The following is a 23,587-nucleotide window of genomic DNA, read 5'->3' as shown; positions in this document are numbered from 1 at the left end:
TCATCCTGCTATCTCTCTTGTCTCTGTGTGTGTGTGTGAAAAACGACCGGCAGCAACTGTTTTTTGATATCTTTCGGACAGATAAGTTTCATTATTCACATAATATAACAGTCACTTTTGCCTATCTATTATCTTAATTCTTGCATAAACTAGAAAACAATCTGCTTTTCCAATAATTATTAGAGATTAATTTATTTCAGATAACCTGGTTTTCAACACCAAAGTTATCTTTCTCCTCCACACGAAAGCAGCAGTCAGTACATTGACGACAGTCAACACATTTCTACAAAATTTGAAGACTGTGGAAGAGAATGAGGATGTGGATCAGCTTCTGTGTACTGGTTGTCCTCGCCCTCCTGGAGCGGCAGTCCACTCATGCCGGATTCAGTAAAGATTTAACCTGTGTTATCAAAATGATATAAAGTAGGGTCTCAGGCCGACACCCACCGCAAGATTTCAATGATCAGACTCAAGTAGACTTTTCTGTCTGCCCGTGGGGGGTTGCTCGGTACAAAGATCTAAGAAAGAACTGTCATATTCAATACCAGCTTGTTACAGTTTGTTCCTGACAAATAGCAGGAAAGAAAAGGAAACTAAGAAAGTTGCAATTTACAAGCAGGACTTAATAATAATAATCACAATAATCACAATAATAACAACAACAATAATAATTTAAAAATAATGATGATGACGACGACGACGATGATGATGATGATGATGATGATCATGATGATAACTACTGTATGTTTGACAGTCATATGCCATTTTTTTTGTACAATAACTAAAGAAAGAAACACTGTAAGGAAAAGTTGACCTAAGCAATATTGGAACACGTGCATGCTTGGCTAATTATTAGAATACAACTAAGTGATAACGAGATTGGATTGTAAAAAACTACTTATAAATTTTTTGTTGCTTTTAGCCTGGCGCGAACCTCTCTGCAGGAGTATCCCATTGGTGGGGTTTGGGGATACCCTGCATTACTGGAACCGTTATGGAAACAGCTGCTACGTCTATATTTATCACACACTGGAGTATCAATACGCACAGGTAATATGGATGTTGTTGGTCTTTGCCATCTTCGTATTTTTTATATATATATATGCCAGTCTCCACAACGAAATGTGTCTTAAACCGTGCGGTGCAGTTTGACTTTTCTTTGAAAATGGATTTCGTGGTTACACTGTATTAAACTTTCAAGAAAATACACTGCTATGTTAAAAATACAAGTTAGAAATTGACTTAAAATACGTTTAAATTGAGGTACCCTAGTGCGATCTGTACCGATTAAGACGAAATTCAAACGCTGTTTTAATATGGATGGAGCGATTAAAAGATGAAAAAAACATAGATCAAAAATAAAGCTTCTTTCACATAAGTAAAAAAAAAAAAAGTAAACTGTTGTATATACTGAAGTATTTTTTTTCTCTATTTATTGTGTTTCTGTTCTCTTTTACCCACGGGTCACCAGTCACTAAAATACGCTCTCCAGATAATATGTTCACATATTGACTACAAAACTTAAACAAAAATTTGTTTTAAGCAAAAACTGAGCTCGTCAGTGTAGTCTCTACTGCAACTACATCAATAAGATAAACTCGTTACAGTTCTCATCTCATGCTCATCCGCCGAGTACACATCATACTGACTGAACGAGGGGACTGTACATATTTTATATTCTAGCATTGGTATTCTTTTATTATTTGGTAATTATAACACAACATATAAAAGTACTTGTGTTATTTTGTTTGTTATTATGTTTGTATATATTTACATGTGTGTCTGTGTGTCTTAGAGATACTGCAACAAGCTAAACGCAAGTATTGTTGAAATCAACGATGAGAAAGAAAACGCCGATGTCAGCCGATATGTTCAAATAATGTCAGGTAAGTGGATCACTTACATTCTGATTTCCTCTTTCTCCTTAACCCTTTCCTCACTTGTGACCTTTCGCGTAAGAGTTATCATACATTATCTCCCTTAATGTCACATTTGTTTCTTTGTGTTTTAAAAGCTACTTCCTGTCCTTGGAGGCTGTTAAACAACAGTAATAATGATGATAATAATTATAAAAACAGCAAAATTTCATGCTAAGTACATCTGACTGTAAAAAATGGATATCTCAGATGAACTCCAGAGGAAATAAAAAATTTAAACATTTACTAATTGTTTATCAATATTTTGACAAACATTTTTTTAGTAATGTGAATTACAATGAAATCTGTAAACAATTCCCACTTGATGATTCTGCCATCTTATATTATAATCTTATTATTTGTAGTGCTCACCAGTGTTTAGTTCGTTTTACTGAATCTTTGCCTTCTTTCAGATATAACAGCTCCCACCCCCGTCTTTTTTTAAATTAAGTTTTGCAAGGGAGGTAATTTATAGTAGAAAATTCTAAATTGCAGTTTCTTCCCTTATATAGACACATTAAGAGTACTAAATTCATGGATCAATCTGTTTCCATTAAACTTTAAAGTTACCAATGCTCAAAGGAACAGTTTGATGGCAGTTTACACATACTTGTAGAACTGCTTTGTAATTAATTAGTCTAATGTGTGTATTGTTATGAAAAAGTTGCACATCTTGTTAGAAGCGTGTTAAGCACATTTAAAGCGGTCTTTTCAATAAGGTAATATTATCAATATGTATTTTTGTTACCTCATATATCGCAGGCAAATTAATGTTTGACACTTGAAGTTCGCTTTTAAATATTTCCTTTCTACTTTTTTGTCTTTGCAGATGAACATAACGATACCTGGATTGGAATAAACAGACTCTCCAAACATGTATGGGTATTTGGTACCGATAGGACTCCTCTAACCTTTTATAAGTGGGATGATTATGAACCCAATGTTTGTGGCAGCTGTGTAGTTTTTCGGAAAACTGATAAATGGTTTGTTCAGGTGTGTGAACAATCGAAAACATTCGTCTGTGAGGTAATTAAAGTTTCTTTTTGTAACTCTGTGTTCAACTTTGATAACTAGAGCAAGAATTATTTCTCTCAATAAAGTATCTTTGGTCTAATCCACTTCATGCGGTAGAATAACCCATTTTCTAAATAGTTGTTGCCGGAAAAAAAATCTTACTGGTGCTGGACAAGTTGCAAAGTGCGGACATGTCATTTTATGACCATGTAAAATTACAGTAATAAATGTGTGTTACACTTTATTTTAAAAATAACTGTTTAGACATGTATTTAAAAGACTTTTTTCCGTGCTGTAAACTCATAACACTTTACTATTATTAGTATTGGCATGTGTTGAAACAGACACACAAAAGACCTATGCTTATAGAATACATTTGAATATTGCAATGATTATGTAATTATTTAAATTTAATTATAGTTTATTTATAGGCTGCACTCCCTATAGACCAGTATTGCTTTCTTTTTTACTTATTATCCATGTTTTAACCATTGCGTTTACCTTTCCAGCAACCATATGTGGAATAGAGAGAAAAGGCAAAAGACCAGGAAACAGTGTAAAGTAAGCTGAATCACACAATTGACTGGTTGATACATTAAATGTGTTTGTTATGGGTTAGAGGTCACTTAGTCTTTCTTGACTTTCTGATAAAACTTGCAGACTTGTGTAAGATTTGTGCCTCTAGCACCAAAAACTAATTTTATGTAAATAATTAACTGGCATGATGATCTTCATCTAAAGTTAAACAAATGCTAAAGATTTTGGTGATTTTAAGCCAAAGTTCGCAAGTTGTTAACAATTGGTTAATTTTCTTTTCTATGCATGTAAGTTAGGTGTATGAAGTAAAAAAAAATTGTGTCCAGAAAGAAAGAGACAAATACATAAGTCAAAATATTATCAAAGAGAAGGAATCAACATTATAAAGAACCAAAAATGTAACACTTAAAAAAAAAGAGAAATAAATAAACAATTTTGCTGTCAGTATATGAAGACAACAACAAGAATAGACCTGTATATTATTATCTTACTTGTAAAGACTTGAGAAGTTATTTTTATATTTTGTTTTTTATTTAAATTCTATATCTCTCTTTTTTATTCAGAATTCCCATTTATCTCTAAGCTTTGGTGCAACTGTACCTCACTGTTCAAATGCACGGGGAAAAAATTTAACAAATATGATTTCAACAAGTTGATGTTAGCACTTTTCAAATTATTTTTGCTTGAAAATATTAACAGTTTTGGCCTCAGGTTTCATTGCTAAATATTCCATCAGGTGCTATGTGAAAAAAATATTTAGAAATAAGTAATGTCAACTGATGGGATTTATCATGCAATAGAGACAAAAATCTAGTCCCCAGACAATGTGGCTAGAACATAATTATCTTAGACTTTGCACGCACACGCACACACACAAACACAAATTCCTGTTTACCCATGTTTTTAGTAAACATTGTTTTGTGAAATGTTGTTTAATTGCTAAAACAAAGACTAAGCTTAAATGTACACATTAACTTACACAGATGACAGATACTAAAACATATGTAAACAAATTTAATAAAATAAGTTTACACCTATATATGCTCTGAAGAAGTGTCAATGTATGAAAAAAGTTCTAATGCAAAACTTAAATACTTCCAAGCTTATTTTACTTGCTCCTCCATGATTAGTTAAAGAAGCTATTTCAGGGAGGATGTTGTAATGAGTTGTGGGATGTGTTGTATGGTTTATTGTACAAGTGGTGTCTTGTGTCTGACGTCATGTGCGAGTCATGAAGCAGAAAATGACGTCACATATAAGAGAAAAGCAGTTGCTCTAAGAATAGCCGAGTAAGCGGGGAACAGACAACAGTCTTCTCCGCCATCTTTGTGTCTCAGTGACATTTCTCTGAATTTGTGCTTCTTCGACTCTATTCACTTTCAAATCTCTTCATCCTCATCTTCATCTGAATGGGGCTACTCGAGCGTTGTGTTGTGTGTAATAGGTCGTGCTTGTGCGAGGTAAGTGTACATTCATCTTATCACACACACATACATGTGACTACGCTATGAACAAGTAACACCAATTTCAGAGTTTATCTATTACATCAAACAAAAGGTTACAAAATTACAAGGGGGGAAAAGTGAGAAAGGTAAGAAAGAAGAAACAGGGTTAAAAAAAGTGAAAGGAATGAGCTAGAAAATACAAGAAAGAATTTTGAACTATTAATAAAAAAACTAAATGTGCTGTAGAAATCGGTGTCCAAACAGCATACCAAATGGCCAAGACAAAATAAACGGAATACAATACAATCTAAAAAAAATTCGATGTTTACAGTGTGAAATGAAGAACCGAACAATAGGTGACGCCATAATCAATGCAAATTCATAAACGAGAAAACAAACACAGTGAACAGTCTACTAAGGAAAGTTAGGCAAAGAGCCGCATCATTCTCATGCATATAAAAACACAAAGGTAACAAGGCCATGAAGAGCAAAAAAACTGATAATTTACATCAACTATGCCCTTATATCAAAAATTTATATCTATTAACCTACAATCAAGACAACTTTCTAAGATATATTGTTTAAAAACATTTTTAAAACATTTGCGTGATGTTAATTTTAACAATTATAGTATCTGGTTTCTTGTCGTAAAATCAAATCCAAAATAGTAACTGTATGGAGTAGAGAATTTAGAAATGGGCAGTAGGTCAAAAGGCAGAAATGCATTAAAAAGATTTTACATAATAAATGCAAACATAAACAACCAACAAAGAACATATTTTATTATAATACACATTAGAATTTAAATATTACTTACTGTTTTCTTCTCATTTTCTGTTGTTTGAGGGCTAATCCACGTCGAATTGAGCAACCGGGAACATGTCAACATGGCACTTGATCAATAAAATCTTCGTCTACTTTCAAATATAAAATAACTTGACTGGTTGACTATATAGATATAGCTTTTAAGGGGAAGTAATCCATAGAAGAACAATTCCTAAACATTCCGGGGTTTCCTCCCTTATGTATTCATTCGTTTACTCACAGGGTTACAAACTAACTACTGTGGTTACAGCGGTGCATTTTTCCAGGGCGGTGTATACAGAGGCAAAGCAAATGAATCTACGTTATGAGCTAGCTGATGACAAGCAATAGTATTCATAAGTTTTAACAAATAGTACTTGCTTATATATAATTGCTTAGCAAATGGAGATATTGGCGCCGCTCCTTCTGTTTGAAAGATCGTTCTGCTTCAGAATGAGGCCTTTTTCGGAGGAAAAGCCTTTTTTCTATCTGAAATGCATGATCAATAAAATAATCAATTACTGAACAAGTAAATATACAAGAAGATAGTGATTTAAAGCAGTAAGAATTCGTAAGCTTGCTAAAAAATAGTAAATAGTAAGTGGAATAGACAGGATTATGTTAGGCACGCTAAAAATGATAATACAAAATCTATATTGGGGGTGTTGCATCATTATGATGGGGATGGGTGATAGCTTATGTATGTAAAATTGCTTCTCTGTCTAAGCATGTGTCTTTCAGAAATATCATACTTCTCTTATTGCTTCTCCTGGCGCAGGTGACTTAGGACGGCTTGTTGTCTCCCGCTGCTCATTGCTGCCGCTTTTAATCACTAAAAATGGGTTTTGCTCTGGCAATGGAGTCGTTATCAATGAGCTGACTGAATGTGTGTCTGAAGACCGACTGGAAAAGCTTTAAAATTAAAAATGGTCATAAGTAGTATTGTGAATTGTTCTTTTTTATCTTTTTTTAGAAATTAAAACCAGCGTTTCCTTGAAACATGTTTTAAAATTCCGAATACTTAACGAACGAGTCCTTTAAAATTATATATATATATGCAGATATACATTAATAAGATTAATAAATATATTGAAAATTATTCCTTCGATAGATATATCTGTATCTCTCTAGATTATGATGATAGTAATGTAAAATATAAGACGCATTTCTTGTATACTTCTCTCTACAAGAGATTATATTTTCCTTTTGGCAAGCTCTCATAAGCAATAAACGTAGACAAATATGGTTACACTTCACACATAAAAATACTAATGGTCACAAACCCCTCCTCCCAGCAACGATTCAAAAGCACATGGTAAATAAATGACAGAAACGATACAGTCTTTCATGTGACACAGGTCTAGTTGTTTCGGATACGGTGAACTAATTGGTCCAGTTATTGTTAACGATAATATACAATGCTCTTTGCCTTTATGAAAGCAGAGAGTTAAAGTCTGTCGTTTAGGGGTTGTTTTTAATTCACGTAGGGTTGTGTGGCAAAAAATAGACTGTCGTATTTCACCAGAGTTCTGTTATGTTGTTGACAATGGTGCGGAAGTTGGTCAAGATAATCAGGGGCAACGGGAGCTGACGCCCTCTTCCCAACAGTGCTCCTCATCCCTCCTGTAAAGCATCATTTCTTCTTTAATGTCTTTCTTACAGTGTATTTTCTGGTTACTTTACGTTCTAAGGTGTCAAATGCCTTGGTGTACATGGTGTACACAGTGCGTGGGAAGTTAGGTGACGCGGCGCAGACTTAAGCGAAGGCAAATACGAGAGAAAGGAGCAATAGTCCTCCAAGCGAGCCACTTAATCAATTTGAATGTTATCTGCAAGAGAGCCAGATGTACTAACAAAATTATTAGCTGGAAGCCTAGTGCCAAATTTTTGCCAGATTTTCGCTTTGAAGTATGTGTCTAAGTAGTGTCTCCGATTAATAGTAAATGGGTAAAACCATCTGGTTTCAGGGTACAATAAAGTTTGAAAGTCTTTAAAAAGCTGTAAATAGTAATATAGAAATATTTCAAGTCTTAGAAAGCTACTACGTCTGCGCACTTAAGTCAATCAGACGTTGAGCCACATTGATGCGGAAAATTATCACTAAGATTGTAGATCATCGTATGCAAAGTTAGGGACAGGCGATTAGGTTTAGATGTATATCTCGAATAACTTTGCTGCAATCTTATTATATTACACTTTTGTAACAGCTGTGTAAATCTTCGCGTCCCTTGTTTATGGCGACGTAGCTAACAAAGGGTAGTGACATAGATGTTTATTAAAGGGAAATAAAATGATTCGATGAGCACATGTCGACGACAACACAATCTGCGAGGATTATTTATAATTATTTCCCCATATGCTAAGTGCGCCTTGGTACCTAACAATGTTAATGAGTATATAGCGATTTATCTTTTCACAAAGAACAAAAAACTATTAATAATCATAATAAAGTAAAAAATATAGATTTGTCTAAATATATAATTTTATAATCGCTCTGCTATAAAAAGTAGCTCATTATGTGAATGATTTCAGAGACTTTAAATAACATTAACTAATTTAAAATTGTAGAAAAATACACTTACTTTGTAACCTCAAGTATTCCTGTCTTTTGCTGGAATAAAGAGTTTGAATAAATTAACATAAAGTGAATAAAATTTAACGGTTAGTTGTTGTTTTTCTTTACCTGTCTGTCTGTCTTTCTGTCTGTTTGTCTTTTCGATTTGTAATACTAAATATGATTCTACGACTAACCAGCAAACCTACCTTAAGGTGCACCTGAGGTATGTTTATGTAATGAAGATCAAAGTACTGTGCACCAGTCAGGCACGTGGAATGTTTTTCTGCTTCACCAGTTGTAAGGTTGATGATGCTGGTATCACAGATGACGCACCCATGTACAGCGGTGTCGACGGCAATCACTGTGATGCTATTCATGTTTAAGCAAGCAGCTATGTGATCTCCTGCGGAGATTTGTGATAGTTGTCTGAACGAAACGGTGAACTGGTCTCTGTAAGGCTATAAACGAAAAAATATAACTATTCTACCGACAAAAATTTCCTTACAAGACAGAAAACGTTACTTAAAAAACAGAATATCATATAATTATAAGAGTGCATAATGTGAGAAAATGGTCAGTCACAATATGTATTCTCGAAAATGCAAGATGCTATACACATTTTGTAATGTTTTATGAAATGTTTTATTTTATTAAATATATACCTCAACTTCTCTGTTTCTATTCTTTTCGACGGCTAAGTGCTGTTCCCTTTGATCAGCCAGATGGAAGTTCTCCCACATCTGCAGCACCTGGCCAGTCGGCAGCACGACCCAGATGACGCCGTTATTGCTACAGGCACGTGGTCGACACGCTCCAGATGGAAGTTTGCCAGCTACATACGCTACATTATTCATTGTGTCGACACACTGCACGAGGTCAGAGTTTACTTCCATATCATCCTGCCCACCAAAAAGATATATTCTGTGTCCAAGAACGGCGGTTGACGATTCTTGAACAGATTTGGGCAAATAACAGACATGGTTCCAGGTCTTGGACATTATGTCATAGCTCCAAACGCCTGATGAGGTCGCTTTGTTATCCTCCGGTACTTTTATCAGACCCCCGAGGATATAAATTTTGTTGTTGACGGCGGCCATAGCATGTTTTCCTCGACCAAGTCCGAGCAAAAAAGGAGGTAAGGGAGTCCACTGATTGTCGCAGGGTTTATAGACGGCAAAGTACGTCGGCAGCAAAGTGCCGCCGAGAAGATAAAGGTCGTTTCGCCAGGTACAGGTAGAAAAGTGGCATCCTGTGTTTGCAGGTACAGGTGCTAAAAGATACCGCTCCTCGACATTACGCCATGCTTCCAACGTATGACCTTGTTCAAGTGGTAATTCTGTTGCCTTGACAACCACAGACACTGGAACAATGTCTGTGCTATCCACAATAACGGACTGCTGACACAAAATCTTTCGACATGTATGGACATGTCTGTCGTCGTTGTTTATCAAGGCAAAGACGACACTTTCTTTCACGTGTTCTGCATGAACAAAAGGTCAAGAGATAATTAAAGACATGATTTAAGACGTCCTTATCAACAAATACTGTAGAGATGGTATGTTTTGCTTTGCTAGTAAATTCAATTGGTGATTTTTTTTTCAGTGAGCAAATTATTACTTATAAACTTACCGCTAAACGGATGGTTCTGGTATTCCATCAACTCAGCGAGGTAGGGCCTACTAAGGTGTGGAAAAGGTATAAAGGGAAGAAACTGAGTGAGGAAGCCAGATCTTGTGTCCTGATCAAACTCCACCCAGCGTAGAATGGTCTTGCAGACGTCGTCCATACTGAGTTTCTTTTGAAGCGACAGAAGAATGAGCATCATAGACTTTGGGAGGGACAGCAACTCGCCTTGTGGCAAAGTGTCAATGTTCTCCGCAGCTCTCCTAGAGCACTTTTCACTTAAATTTACGAGTTTGTAACTTTGAGCAAATCTCCAAAGACCTAAGCTATCTTTAGGGTCAACATTCAGTATAAACTCCTCGCAATACCTTGTCAAGTAGTCTATCTCAAGGTACAAAGACATTTTTAGAAAGTCTTGGACCGAATCCAAGGTAATTAAATCTTTGCCTTTGTATAAAATTTCTAGCAAAGATCCAAAAATTGCAGGAGACACGTCGTCGTGATCAATTTGCACATGTTGAAGATTGCTTTTACGGATAGTGGACGATAGTCTGGTGTCAAAGAATTTCGACACTGACGCAAGAACTACACGATGACACGAGAAGAATTCCCCCTTTACAGTAACTTTCAAGTCACAGAATTTCTGTTGGTCTTTCAAAAGGCCAATACCTGTAAAGGTGCTGGCAGCGGTAAGGTCTCTTAACTTCTCGGACATCATGACAATCTGCATCAACAATAAACATGAAAACTTCAAACAAGTAAACCTACTCCTTAAATTAGCTTAGAATGAGCGAGAAAGCCCTTTAGCTTCCTACAAAACAGATATGGTTTTATTGGCATAGATAACAAATAACATATATATATATATAATTGAAAATATTATATATGCATGTAATAGTACACACACATTGAAAGAAATACAATATCACTTAAACAAAGGAGAGGAAAGAACAGACACACAGTGGCGTTAATATAAAGAAACGACAAAGAAATATACAGAAAGAAGCTTCATCTCTTTAATCTAGTCATTTATACTTTTCAATTTCATACTAATTTTGTTAGGGCTTTCATTTTGCTTGCAATGGGTGGTTTGGCAGTTCATTATAGCCAAAGAGAATCAGCGCAAAACGTATCCTAGATACATATTTTGCATTGTATTGTCAACCCCATTCCTAAAACATGATTTAATAATTTGTCAAGGTTTTAAATAGAAAACAAATTAAAATCAACGGTCAAATTGATAGCATATTGAAGAATGCAAAATAGTCATTTTAATTTCCTAAAAAAGTAGACTTGCTCATCAACTTCAAAATAATTGAAAAGAGAACGAGAAACAACTTCAGCATCAAAAGAGCTCATGCTTCCTTTCCTAAACCCTTTCCCTAAAAACAAAAATCACAAGCTCCAAGCACACACCAACCCCATAAACTGTATATACATTTACACAAACGCACACATATCCTATTGATAAAACAGTTCTTTATTCCGATCGTTGTCACGGACACCGGAAGACGTTTATAACAATCCACCTTACTTTACCATAACTAAAAAGCATCTTTCTTATTTCCTTGGATTACTTTAAACAAAATTTCAAGCCTGTCTTATAGCTTCATTAAGCAAATCCCATGTAAATCTTTCTGACAATTACGGAAGTTGCGTTTCCTAGAGGTAATGACAATTCATAATATGAATTCTTCTGAAAATGACCTCTATCGTCGTTAATTCCATGAGACTACTTTACACATATAGTGAAATAAATACCTATAAACGTTATTTGCAAGAGATTTTGCATGAAATTGTGGCTACCTTTATATACACAGCAGACTGAACGCACAAATTTAGAAGTGAACACAGTCTGAGTAGATTGTTTCTAATTTTGGAATGCGGGAATTTCCGTTGACGTTTATCGGCGATTTATTTAGTCCTCGAAAAATGTCAGATAGTAAAGACACGTGAGTGCACAATAAACAGACTCCTGGCGTTGTCTACAGCAAGTTTTGATATTGTTATGAGGAGTAATTATAAGTTTTAGGTGTTGTCCTTCCTCACCTTTCTCCAGTTGTCAGTTTACCAATAAATCTTTTAGTGAAGTCCACAGAGTTCTTTAGTAAGAATAATGATACTTATATTTTAATATTTTTAAGTTATTTTCCTTTTTTGCAAAACGTTATCTAATCTGTTAGAAAATTGTCCTTAAAGTTTTAATGTTTCTTTACACATTCAAATCTACTAATACCGAAAATGTAGTCTTTCTGTTTCAATGCCTTGTATAAGAAGGTTAAGTTTTTACTAATATCTCAAGGGTTAATAATATTATTTAAAAATTACTAACGATATTTTAAGGTATCAGATTTAACACATCTTCAAGAGGCAGAATAACTTCTTTTTTTCGCAGCTCTAGCAAACATTTCATTGCTAACCTTAACGGGTTTTTTTTAAATTTATTTACCGCGCCTTTTGGAAAATGATTCCTTTAATAGAACATTCTCAGTCTAACATGGGTATCATTATTTCACAGGTTTCTTGCAACCTTCTATTTTCTGTCCATGTCAAAATTAAAGATGACGCTTTTTGCAAGGTAACCCCACTGTGCCCTTGACCTGTAAATGTCATGGCGATAACAGAAGTATTATCACCACGGCTGTGAAAGCATCAATAAACCTGAGTTGTGAGGTGAGTCAATGGAATGTTCACCACATGCAGATCGAATTTTGCCGCTCCACGCGCAGTGGTGTTCTGGACCTTCGTGACTTTATCAACAAATACACTGACCCTCTCCACTGTATCCATCAGTTGTCGTTCCTTGTTTTCTCCGCCACACACAATTAGCTCCCTTGCGTACAGACAAGCCCCGAAGTTACAGCGTCATGTGAACTTTGCCATTTCCTTAAATCTCACCGTTAGCTCGTTTGCCTGCGACTTAAAGGGCACACTATCATCTTTAAACACTAAATGTGGGTGAAAAGTAAACTACAATTAATATTTGAGTACAAGCATTTACCATGTATATATTGCTAATATACTATATTAAATCGAAACATGGGGAACTAAGTATACTATATAGCATAAATTACTCTAGAGCTGTACAACGACAGAGTATAACTATTGGGCACTAATGCATTACCCCTAAACAGAAATAATTTTATTTAACTTAAGTAAACCAGACAAAGGTCGAGAACAACACGCCATGGCTGCTATCAGTTCCTACATTTATGTTCTTGGTGGACGTCAGAAAACGGCTGAGGGCGAGAAAACGATTTCGTCAAGTGTCCTAAGGTACAACACAAAGGCCAAAGAATTGAGCGTCTTCTGTCAGCTGACCTTAGGTGTTCGAGAGACCACTGCCGCTACTCTCGGTCACCGCATTTACCTGTTTGGTGGGGTGGATAGTAAAGGAGCCACCACAGACTTGGTGCAGTGAGTAGACACCCTGGGTGGCTTCACCTATCAAGCTGGCAAACTACCAACACCTACGTGCGATGCGCGTGCACTGAGCAATGGAGGACGTATTTACGTCGTGAGACCTGAAGGGGATGTCTTGTGTATGTGGGAGAGCTTTCTCTTGGCTGAAAACATAGAAAAAAACAAAATTTCACAGGAAAGAAAAGGAAAAGGATTCTCCCTGGGTAAGTTTTTTTTCTGCTTCTTTTTAGTCTTCGGCGATTGTACGTTTCAAATATTATTAAATATCTGTTGTTTGAAGAACTGTCTGCATTTAATTTCTAATGTGATATAAATAACTTTTCTTATGTCAGACATGCCATTGTTTTTATATTTTCGTAGACGATCCGAAGTACAGTCAGCTTCAGGGAGGTCGGCAAGTTCCCAGGACGTCGTCACTTTGGTGCCTGTCTCTCAGCAGGGGACATAACTGTGTGTGGTGGTCAGAGTAAGGATGGAGAACTCTTACACCAGATTTTCTTAAACAATGGTAAACGTGTAACAAACATCTTCCAGAAGCGTAATGATGACTAGAAGGTATTTACAGTCGTAGAAAGGTATGTCCCAAACCAAACTTCTAACACATAAGGGACACACAAATAGTGTTTGTCGAGCAACTTTTAAATGATGATGATGATGCTGCTGATGATTTTTCTAAAATATTATGCACGAAGTTATTGCTTTGTCAACAGCATCTCAAGTTAGAGAAGTAAATGTGCGTTGTTATAAATTGTGTGTACACTGAACATGCACGCGAATGTTAATGTGTATGCTTGTTTCTTTCCTGTGTGTGTGCGTGCTACTTGCTCTCATGTATATATGTTTTATGGTCCATCTATTGTGTGAAATCACTACAATATAGCACACATGTAAGCTGTTGAATGTAATTAAAATGACAAATATTATTCGTCGGGTATGCGTTTTTGCTTCCCCTTGACTCATTTTCTCTTTTTATTATTATACATACATTTCCTTTTTGTAATATTTAACAAGGGAGTTAACAGTCACAATAAGGACAACCTCGTTGTTATGCTTAACTCCCTGTGACAGATTTTTCTTAGAAGTGATAAAGAGAATGTTCAGCTTTTTCTCCCGAAAAGAAAAGGTCTTTTATTTAACTGTGTGCCTTTCGTCAATCAAAAACAAACAAAAAACAAAACTTGCAAGGAATCCATTTGAAATATCGAGAAGTCTGTAGCTTCAAGCTGTAATTAAACCTAATATACACATGCTTGTTGATCATGACAGAATTCTAGTTCTTTTTCATTCCTTTCTCTATTTGGTTTGCGGTAAAACAAATTAATCATTTAACAGTGCAAAGTATTATTAACCTTAATTTAATTTGGTTTTAAACGGAAAGGCCGTTTTAATTTCAGTTCGAATGTTCTTAGTATTTAATTTCAATGCTTATGCATCATACGAGAATGATTGGACTATAAATGTCGACAGCTGTGGTAGTCGTATTCGATTTATGCGTTATTCTTACTCTGCATTTAAAAACCTTAAGAGTGGTGACTGCTTTTTGATGGCACAGCAATCATATATATATATCTTCACACACACACACATATATATATATTAAATATTTCAATAACTTGTTCATTATTTCGCACACAGGTAGGTACATTTAAAAATCAGAAAAGATATCAGGATAATGATGATGATGATTAATTTAAAGGTGTTTATAATAATACAAAAAAAATACAAATCAGTATTGATTTACAAATATATTGTGTCCACAAGACGACCAAGTAGTTTTATTGTGTATAAGTGATGTTTCTCGTTACAGTCTGACCATATCATGGGCACTTTTTTTTCCTCTAACAACACGTCTAGCAACAAATACTAATATACACAGTCAACAAAATGTAATTATCCTTTGCTATTTCAAATGTGTTTTCTAGCACGGGTTTTGATTTATGACTTTTAAAAATACACATTTTCAATTATGAATAATTATTTCTTACAAATCATCATCATTATCATCACATTTATATGAGTGATTTCCTAACAATTAGGCAAACCCAATAGTCGGGGGGATGCAGTTTGCCAGAGAAGATGACACCAAAATCAGACAAACATACAAACACACAAGCACACTACAACTAATACTAATATGATGTCATTACAATCTATTCCCACATTCTAAATAACCTTTCGTCAGCATGTTGAATTTTTAACCTTTTTTATTATCCGCAATTACATTGACGACAAAGAACAGCAACCAAGTCGTGTAGGCGGCGTGACTCACAGCCAGCCAATCGTGTTGAAGCACTAGTGACGTGTGCACGCTGTCTGACTGGGCAACGTGGTAGGCGCCCTCTATAAAAGCCATTTACCTGCTACAGCTGGGTACCTGTCTTCTGCTGCTATCTACACAGGTAAGTATACATCACTGTTACCTGAAATCATTAGATGAACAGCAGTCTGTTTCAGGTGATGTCATGACAACTTTTTTAGTTAAAATACTCGTTGTACCTTATGTCCGTGGAATGGTATCTAGTTCTAGGAGTTGCCGCCAGGTGTTATACAGTGTTCGGTCAGTGTTACTTGGCTTACTCAGCTACTGAAACTCTGTCTTGAGAACACATTTTATTTAATGTTTTATCATTTGACGTTGACGGGGAAAGGCTCATCGGCCGAAAAAATACTTATTGGTTTTCTGCAATAAGCATCAAACGTCAAACATAAAAAAATCATTTTTTCCTTTGTCTTCTATAGTATGTTGGCACAAAGAGAGTCATTCTTCTCTGCGTAAAATGGTTGTAAAATGCTAAAATGCTGATATATGCTAAAAATGTAAAATGCTAATATACACCATCAACCAAATATAAATATCCTTTGTTGATTTAAATTTGTTTTCAAGCACCGTTTATGATGTTTAACTTTTTAAAATATATATTATTCTTTTATGAATAATAATTTCTTACAGGTCTTTACATTAAACACATTCATCTTACTCATTTTAAATCACAAATATTGTGATTATACATTCTTGTACACAATCTGTTTATTCCTAATATTTTTCTGTTGTATCGGCTACAAGAGAAGATAAACAGATGGTACATGATTTCAATTTGTTTTTATTATGTGGCAGCGTGTTTCCTTTTGTACATACGCAATGATATTCTTTGCAGAAAATTATTTGTGTTGACAATGCATTGCTTTTAATAGATATGTAATTATATTATCTTATTGCATACATTGAAGCATAATGTGTATTTATGTTATGAAGTAACTTTACTAGACTAAATAATCCCCTCACACAATTTCCGAATAAGTGTGTTATCTTCTCTAAAAACTTATTTCACTTGGTTAGTTAATCAGTCCTAAAAAATTACCTTAATCTTCGTGTCTTATTATGCTTCATTTTTTCTTTCATAGCATACAGTCATGTTGCTGTTAAGACTTCCATAAACGAATAAAATATATATTTATAAAATTTATACATCATAAACAGCGCTTTAAAAACAAATTTAAATCAACAGAAGAGATATATATATATATTGTTGATTGTGTCTATTAGAATTTTACAACCAATTTTTTTATTTACTTTGTTTATTTCCTGCAACGTTGCCCAGCCAGACAGCGTGCACACGTCACTAGTGCTTCAACACGATTGGCTGGCTGTGAGTCACGCCGCCTAACGACTGGGTTGCTGTACATGGAATTCTTTGTAGTCAATGTAATGTAAATAATAATAAAAGGTTGAAAATTAAACATGCTGACGAAAGGTTGTTTAGAATGTAGGAATAGATTGTGAGGACATCATATTAGTATTAGTTTTAGTGGTGCTTGTGTGTTTGTATGTTTGCCTAGTTTTTATTTAATCTTCTCTAACATACTGGAATATATTATAAGGAAATAGTCTTCCTATTCATCATCATCATCATCATCATCTTCATCATCATCATCATCATCATTATCATCATCATGTCATCATCAATGTCAACGTGACATTTACCGACCTAAAAATAATCTTCAAGGCTTGAGACTTTTGAAGTGACATCTTATGCCAGTCATTGCTGAGAGAACTTTTGTCCTCAGTTATTAAGCACGGCTGGTTTTAAGACATAATATATATGCTAGTGCTTAATTTACAACTGAGGACAAAAGTTCTCTCAGCAATGACTGGCATAAGATGTCACTTCAAAGTCTCAAGCCTCGTAGATTATTTTTAGGTGAGTAAATGTCACGTTGACATCGCATTGAAGTCTCGAGTACTCTTCACTTTTGCCTTATTGAAAAGGGCATTGCAGTGAGGTTGTATAAAAACAAAGAAAAAATTATGCATTTTTTTATCATCAAACGAAAAAAGGGAAGGATGTGTGTTTGTGTCTGTTAATTTGTCAGTGCGTTTGTATGTGTGTATTCCTCCCTCTCGCTCTAACCTTCCCTTTCAATCTATAGCTCGTACTGCAACCACTTAATTCTTGCATAAACTAGAAAACAATCTGCTTTTCCAATAATTATTAGAGATTAATTTATTTCAGATAACCTTGTTTTCAACACCAAAGTTATCTTTCTCCTCCACACGAAAGCAGCAGTCAGGCTCCTCTACGACTCGCAAAACGAAGACAGTCAACACATTTCTACAAAATTTTAAGACTGGAAGAGAATGAGGATGTGGATCAGCTTCTGTGTACTGGTTGTCCTCGCCCTCCTGGTGCCGCAGTCCACTCCATTCGGATTCAGTAAAGATGTCACCTGTGTTATCAAAATGATATAAAGTAGGGTCTGAGGCCGACACCCACCGCAAGATTTCAATGATCAGACTAAAGTAGACTTTTCTGTCTGCCAGTGGGGGGTTGCTCGGTGCAAGGATCTAAGAAAGAACTGTCATATTCAATACCAGCTTGTTACAATTTGTTCTTGACACATAGCAGAAAAGAAAAGGCAACTAAGAAAGTTGCAATTTACAAGCAGGACTTAATGATAATAATCAAAATAATCACAATAATAACAATAATAATTTAAAAAAATAATAATAACGATGATGATGACGACGACGATGATGATGATGATAATGATGATGATGATGATGATGAGGAGGAGGAGGAGGAGGATAACTACTGTATGTTTGACAGTCATACGCCATTTTTTGTACAATAACTAAAGAAAGAAACATTGTAAGGAAAAGTTGACCTAAGCAATATTGGAACACGTGCATGCTTGGCTAATTATTAGAATACAACTAAGTGATAACGAGATTGGATTGTAAAAAAACTACTTATAAATTTTTTGTTGCTTTTAGCCTGGGCGCGAACCTCTCTGCAGGAAGATCCCATTGGTGGGGTATAAGGATACCCTGTATTACTGGAATCGTTATGGAAACAGCTGCTACGTCTATATTTATCACAGACTGGAGTATCGACACGCACAGGTAATATGGATGTTGTTGGTCTTTGCCATCTTCGTATTTTATATTTATATGCCAAGCTCCACAACGAAATGTATCTTAAACCGTGCGGTGCAGTTTGACTTTTCTTTGAAAATGGATTTCATGGTTACACTGTATTAAACTTTCAAGAAAATACACTGCTATGTTAAAATAAAAGTTAGAAATCGACTTAAAATACGTTTAAATTGAGGTACCCTAGTGCGATCTGTACCGATTAAGACGAAATTCAAACGCTGTTTTAATATGGATGGAGCGAGTAAAAGATGAAAAAAACATAGATCAAAAATAAAGCTTCTTTCACATAAGTAAAAAAAAAGTAAACTGTTGTTATACTGAAGTATTTTTTTTTTCTCTTTTTATTGTGTTTCTGTTCTCTTTTACCCACGGGTCGCCAGTCACTAAAATACGCTCTCCAGATAATATGTTCACATATTGACTACAAAACTTAAACAAAAATTTGTTTTAAGCAAAAACTGAGCTCGTCAGTGTAGTCTTTACTGCAACTACATCAATAAGATAAACTCGTTACAGTTCTCATCTCATGCTCATCCGCCGAGTACACATCATACTGACTGAACGAGTGGACTGTAGATATTTTATATTCTAGCATTGGTATTCTTTTATTATTTGGTAATTATAACACAACATATAAAAGTACTTGTGTTATTTTGTTTGTTATTATGTTTGTATATATTTACATGTGTGTCTGTGTGTCTTAGAGATACTGCAAAAAGCTAAACGCAAGTATTGTTGAAATCAACGATGAGAAAGAAAACTACGATGTCAGCCGATATGTTCAAATAATGTCAGGTAAGTGGATCACTTACATGCTGTTTTCCTCTTTCTCCTTAACCCTTTCCTCACTTGTGACCTTTCGCGTAAGAGTTATCATACATTATCTCCCTTAACGTCACATTTGTTTCTTTGTGTTTTAAAAGTTACTTCCTGTCCTTGGAGGCTGTTAAACTACAGTAATAATGATGATAATAATTATAAAAACAGCAAAATGCATGCTAAGTACATTTGACTGTAAAAAATGGATATCACAGATGAACTCCAGAAGAAATAAAAAATTTAAACATTTACTAATTGTTTATCAATATTTTGACAAACTTTTTTTTAGTAATGTGAATTAAAATGAAATCTGAGGACAAATCCCACTTGATGATTCTGCCATCTTATATTATAATCTTATTATTTGTAGTGCTCACCAGTGTTTAGTTCGTTTTACTGAATCTTTGCCTTCTTTCAGATATAACAGCTCCCACCACCGTCTTTTTTAAATTAAGTTTTGCAAGGGAGGTAATTTATAGTAGAAAATTCTAAATTGCAGTTTCTTCCCTTATATAGACACACTAAGAGTACTAAATTCATGGATCAATCTGTTTCCATTAAACTTTAAAGTTACCAATGCTCAAAGGAACAGTTTTAATGGCAGTTTACGCATTCGTGTATAACTGTTTGTAATTAATTAGTCTAATATGTGTATTGTTATGAAAAATTTGCACATCTTGTTAGAAATGTGTTAAGCACATTTAAAGCGGTCTTGTCAATAAGGTAATATTATCAATATGTATTTTTGTTACCTCATATATCGCAGTCAAATTAATGTTTGACACTTGAAGTTCGCTTTTAAATATTTCCTTTCTACTTTTTTGTCTTTGCAGATGAACATAACGATACCTGGATTGGAATAACAGATACTCCAAACATGTATGGGTATTTGGTACCGATAGGACTCCTCTAACCTTTTATAAGTGGGATGATTATGAACCCAATGTTTGTGGCGGCTGTGTAGTTTTTCGGAAAACTGATAAATGGTTTGTTCAGGTGTGTGAACAATCGAAAACATTCGTCTGTGAGGTAATTAAAGTTTCTTTTTGTAACTCTGTGTTCAACTTTGATAACTAGAGCAAGAATTATTTCTCTCAATAAAGTATCTTTGGTCTAATCTACTTCATGCGGTAGAATAACCCATTTTCTAAATAGTTGTTGCCGGAAAAAAATCTTACTGGTGCTGGACAAGTTGCAAAGTGCGGACATGTCATTTTATGACCATGTAAAATTACAGTAATAAATGTGTGTTACACTTTATTTTAAAAAAACTGTTTAGACATGTATTTAAAATACTTTTTTCCGTGCTGTAAACTCATAACACTTTACTATTATTAGTATTGGCATGTGTTGAAACAGACACACAAAAGACCTATGCTTTTTATATATATATATTGCAATGATTATGCAATTATTTAAATTTAATTATAGTTTCTTATTACTTTACACTCCCTATAGACCAGTATTGCTTATTATCCATGTTTTCACCATCCGTTTTCCTTTCCAGCAACCATACGTGGAATAGAGAGAAAAAAGGCAAGAGACCAGGAAACAGTGTAAAGTAAGCTGAATCACACAATTGACTGGTTGATACATCTAATACCTTTGCTATAGTGTTAGAGGTTATGCAGTCTTCCTTTATTTGCTGATAAAACTTGCAGAATTGTTTCAGATTTGTGCCTCTAGCACAAGAACTAATTATATATTTAAAAAAATTTAATAGGGCATAATGACCTTTATCTAAAGTTCAACAAATGCTAAAGATTTTGGTGATTTTAAGCCAAAGTTCACAAATTGTTAACAATTGGTTTATTTTCCTTCTTCTGCATATCAGTTAGCTGTATGCGAAAAAAAAATTGTATCTAGTAAGAAAGAAACAAATACATGTCCAAATATTATCAAAGAGAATGCATCAGCATTATAAAGCACCGAAAATGTTACACTTCAAATAAATCATAATCTCTAAAAAGGGAAAAATCATATCATAAAACTGTCAGTATATGAAGACAATAACAATAGTAGGCCTGTATATTATTATCTTAAATTGTAAACACTTACAAAAACTTTTGATATTTTGTGTTTCATTTAAATTGTACATCTCTTCTTTTCATTTCAGAACTCCCATCTATCTCTAAGCTTTGATGCAGCTGTACCTCGCTGTTCAAATCACGGGTGAAAAAAACAATAAAAGTTGATTTCAACAATGTTTATGTTAGCATGTTTGAGATTATTTTTCCTTAAAAATATTCACATTTTCTGTCTCAGGTTTCATTGCTAATTATACCATCAGGCGCCATCTGAAAAAAAATTGATAATATAAGTAATATCAACATATGGGATTTATCATGCAATAGAGACAAATATATTACACGCAGCCACTGTTGCTAGGACACATCTTTCACTTTGCACACTCATGCACAAAAAACAAAAGCCTGTTTACCCATGTTTTTAGTAAAAATTGTTTTATAAAATGTGGTTTACTTGCTAAATCAGGGACTAAGCATAAATGTACACATTAACTTACACAGATGACAGATACTGAAACATATGGAAACAAATTTAATGAAACAAGTTTACATCTTTTAAGGAATATGCTCCTACGAAATGTTAATGTCACAAAACAGTTCTAATATTTAATATGCTTTTACACATGATTGCACGTACACACATGCAGTTCTTGTTCCCCTCTTTAAAACAAGTATATACTAGTGAGAACATTCATTAAAAAATCAAACGAGATCGTAAATACGTATCTGCACACCAGCCATTAACCCATAGCCTCCCTAGGCCCATAGCTTTAATAATAAACAATTTTTCTAAGAAAAATGTAACTGTTTAGCACTAATTTAGCTATCACTGCTTCTCATAGGTAGTAGCGTCCTTCGTGTGGCTACAGTTTTATGAAAATGAAGACATACCCACTGTTGTAAAAAAACAACAAACAAAAACGCAAGACTACGTTAGTGTTAAGGTGCTCTGAGGAGATTGTTTTCTAATTTTAGCATGCGGGAATTTCCATTTGGCGGTCATCGAAAAAACAAAATTGACAGCTAAATTTCTAACAGGTGTTGGGAATCTTGGGAGAGCACACGGTTAGCTCGTTTTATCAGTTTTAGTATTAATGGAGATTGTTTTGGTGCAAATCAATTGAAATTTACAAAAGTGTGTATTTTTGTGCAAAAGTGTATAGTACAGGATTGATATGTAACAGCTAAATCTCGTCAGTCATGTTGTGCAAATGTAGCAAGCATTTATTTCCATTTAAAAGATCGGTCTATTTCAGAATGCGGCCGTTTTCGGGTGAAAAGCCTGTCTCCTATCTGACATGTATGATCAATAAAACAATCAATTACAGAGCAAGTAAATATACAAGAAGATAATGATTTAAAGTGGTAGGAATTCGTAACTTTGTTCAAAATAGTAAATAAAGTTGAATAGACAGGATATATTATGTTAGGCCCGCTAAACTGATAATAAAAATCAACATAAACGCGAAAAGATTTCATTTATATGTTATTTAAAAGTAAATACACAGGAATTAAACAAAGGCATAAAATCAGAAATCATCACAGCCAAATGTAACTAAAAATTTGACACTGAGGGTTTTACATCCTCCCCTGATGGGCATGGCATTTGTCAACTTGAACACAGTTAAATGATTTTCTACGATTCTAATATTTCTTTTCCTCCTATGGTGAGTGCGACTCAGTAGCTTACAACGTTAATAAGCAAATCGCGAGTAATCTTCTTACAAAAAAAAAAAAAACCAACCAAAAAAGCCAACAAAAAACAAAAAAGAAAACACCAAACAAACAATCAAAACCGTTTGCGAATACAAAAGAAAGAACAGATGTTAACAAAGATTTCAATAAAGTTATATAATTTTATTATCGGTCTGTTTTATAAAGCTTGCTACTTGTACAAAAATTAAGTTATAGATTACAAAAAATAGGTTAATACAGAATTATAAAACTAGTCTTTGAGAGATTAGAAACTCGAGTATATAATTTTCTTT

General features: G+C 34.4%; 2 protein-coding genes and 1 long non-coding RNA gene across 6 annotated transcripts; 2 read left to right on the top strand and 1 right to left on the bottom strand.

The window, feature by feature from the left end:
* The first annotated feature begins 31 nt into the window (after positions 1-31).
* Positions 32-5,214, top strand: LOC112568242 (C-type lectin 1-like). The gene is made up of 6 exons (XM_025245440.1): positions 32-387; positions 923-1,050; positions 1,796-1,886; positions 2,746-2,942; positions 3,440-3,491; positions 4,031-5,214. Exons 1-5 carry the CDS (start codon positions 312-314, stop codon positions 3,455-3,457), a joined length of 510 nt encoding a protein of 169 aa, XP_025101225.1. The 5' UTR covers positions 32-311; the 3' UTR covers positions 3,458-3,491; positions 4,031-5,214.
* Positions 4,381-11,750, bottom strand: LOC112568238 (kelch-like protein 21). Its single transcript, XM_025245437.1, has 7 exons — positions 11,703-11,750; positions 9,903-10,620; positions 8,936-9,753; positions 8,480-8,731; positions 8,299-8,327; positions 6,469-6,628; positions 4,381-6,205 (listed from the first exon to the last, which is right to left on the bottom strand). The coding sequence occupies exons 2-7, from the start codon at positions 10,612-10,614 to the stop codon at positions 6,098-6,100; spliced, it is 2,079 nt and encodes a 692-aa protein (XP_025101222.1). The 5' UTR covers positions 10,615-10,620; positions 11,703-11,750; the 3' UTR covers positions 4,381-6,097.
* Positions 11,751-15,652: 3,902 nt separating this feature from the next.
* LOC112568244 lies at positions 15,653-21,883 on the top strand. Of its 4 annotated transcripts, none has more exons than XR_003100043.1 (8): positions 15,653-15,718; positions 16,923-17,027; positions 17,831-18,031; positions 18,592-18,720; positions 19,458-19,548; positions 20,406-20,601; positions 21,080-21,133; positions 21,689-21,883. It is a non-coding gene; the product is annotated as an uncharacterized LOC112568244 (long non-coding RNA). The 4 variants fall into 4 exon arrangements; XR_003100042.1 differs by having other exon boundaries at positions 15,701-15,718; positions 16,919-17,022; XR_003100041.1 differs by having other exon boundaries at positions 15,701-15,718; positions 16,919-17,027.
* Positions 21,884-23,587: the final 1,704 nt, after the last annotated feature.

This window comes from Pomacea canaliculata, linkage group LG7, assembly GCF_003073045.1.
Source record: "Pomacea canaliculata isolate SZHN2017 linkage group LG7, ASM307304v1, whole genome shotgun sequence".
NCBI classification, from domain to species: Eukaryota; Metazoa; Mollusca; class Gastropoda; order Architaenioglossa; family Ampullariidae; genus Pomacea; species Pomacea canaliculata.
This window is presented reverse-complemented; position numbering and strand designations above follow the sequence as displayed.

Bases quoted from the DNA above. Each gene is read 5' to 3' on its own strand.
- LOC112568242 (XM_025245440.1), top strand. From the start codon at position 312: ATGAGGATGTGGATCAGCTTCTGTGTACTGGTTGTCCTCGCCCTCCTG. The intron at 388-922 runs GTAAAGATTTAA...TGTTGCTTTTAG, and splicing joins GTCCACTCATGCCGGATTCA to CCTGGCGCGAACCTCTCTGC. The intron at 1,887-2,745 runs GTAAGTGGATCA...TTGTCTTTGCAG, and splicing joins ATATGTTCAAATAATGTCAG to ATGAACATAACGATACCTGG.
- LOC112568238 (XM_025245437.1), bottom strand. From the start codon at position 10,614: ATGATGTCCGAGAAGTTAAGAGACCTTACCGCTGCCAGCACCTTTACA. The intron at 9,754-9,902 runs GTAAGTTTATAA...TTGTTCATGCAG, and splicing joins CCAGAACCATCCGTTTAGCG to AACACGTGAAAGAAAGTGTC. The intron at 8,732-8,935 runs GTATATATTTAA...TTTCGTTTATAG, and splicing joins ATAGAAACAGAGAAGTTGAG to CCTTACAGAGACCAGTTCAC.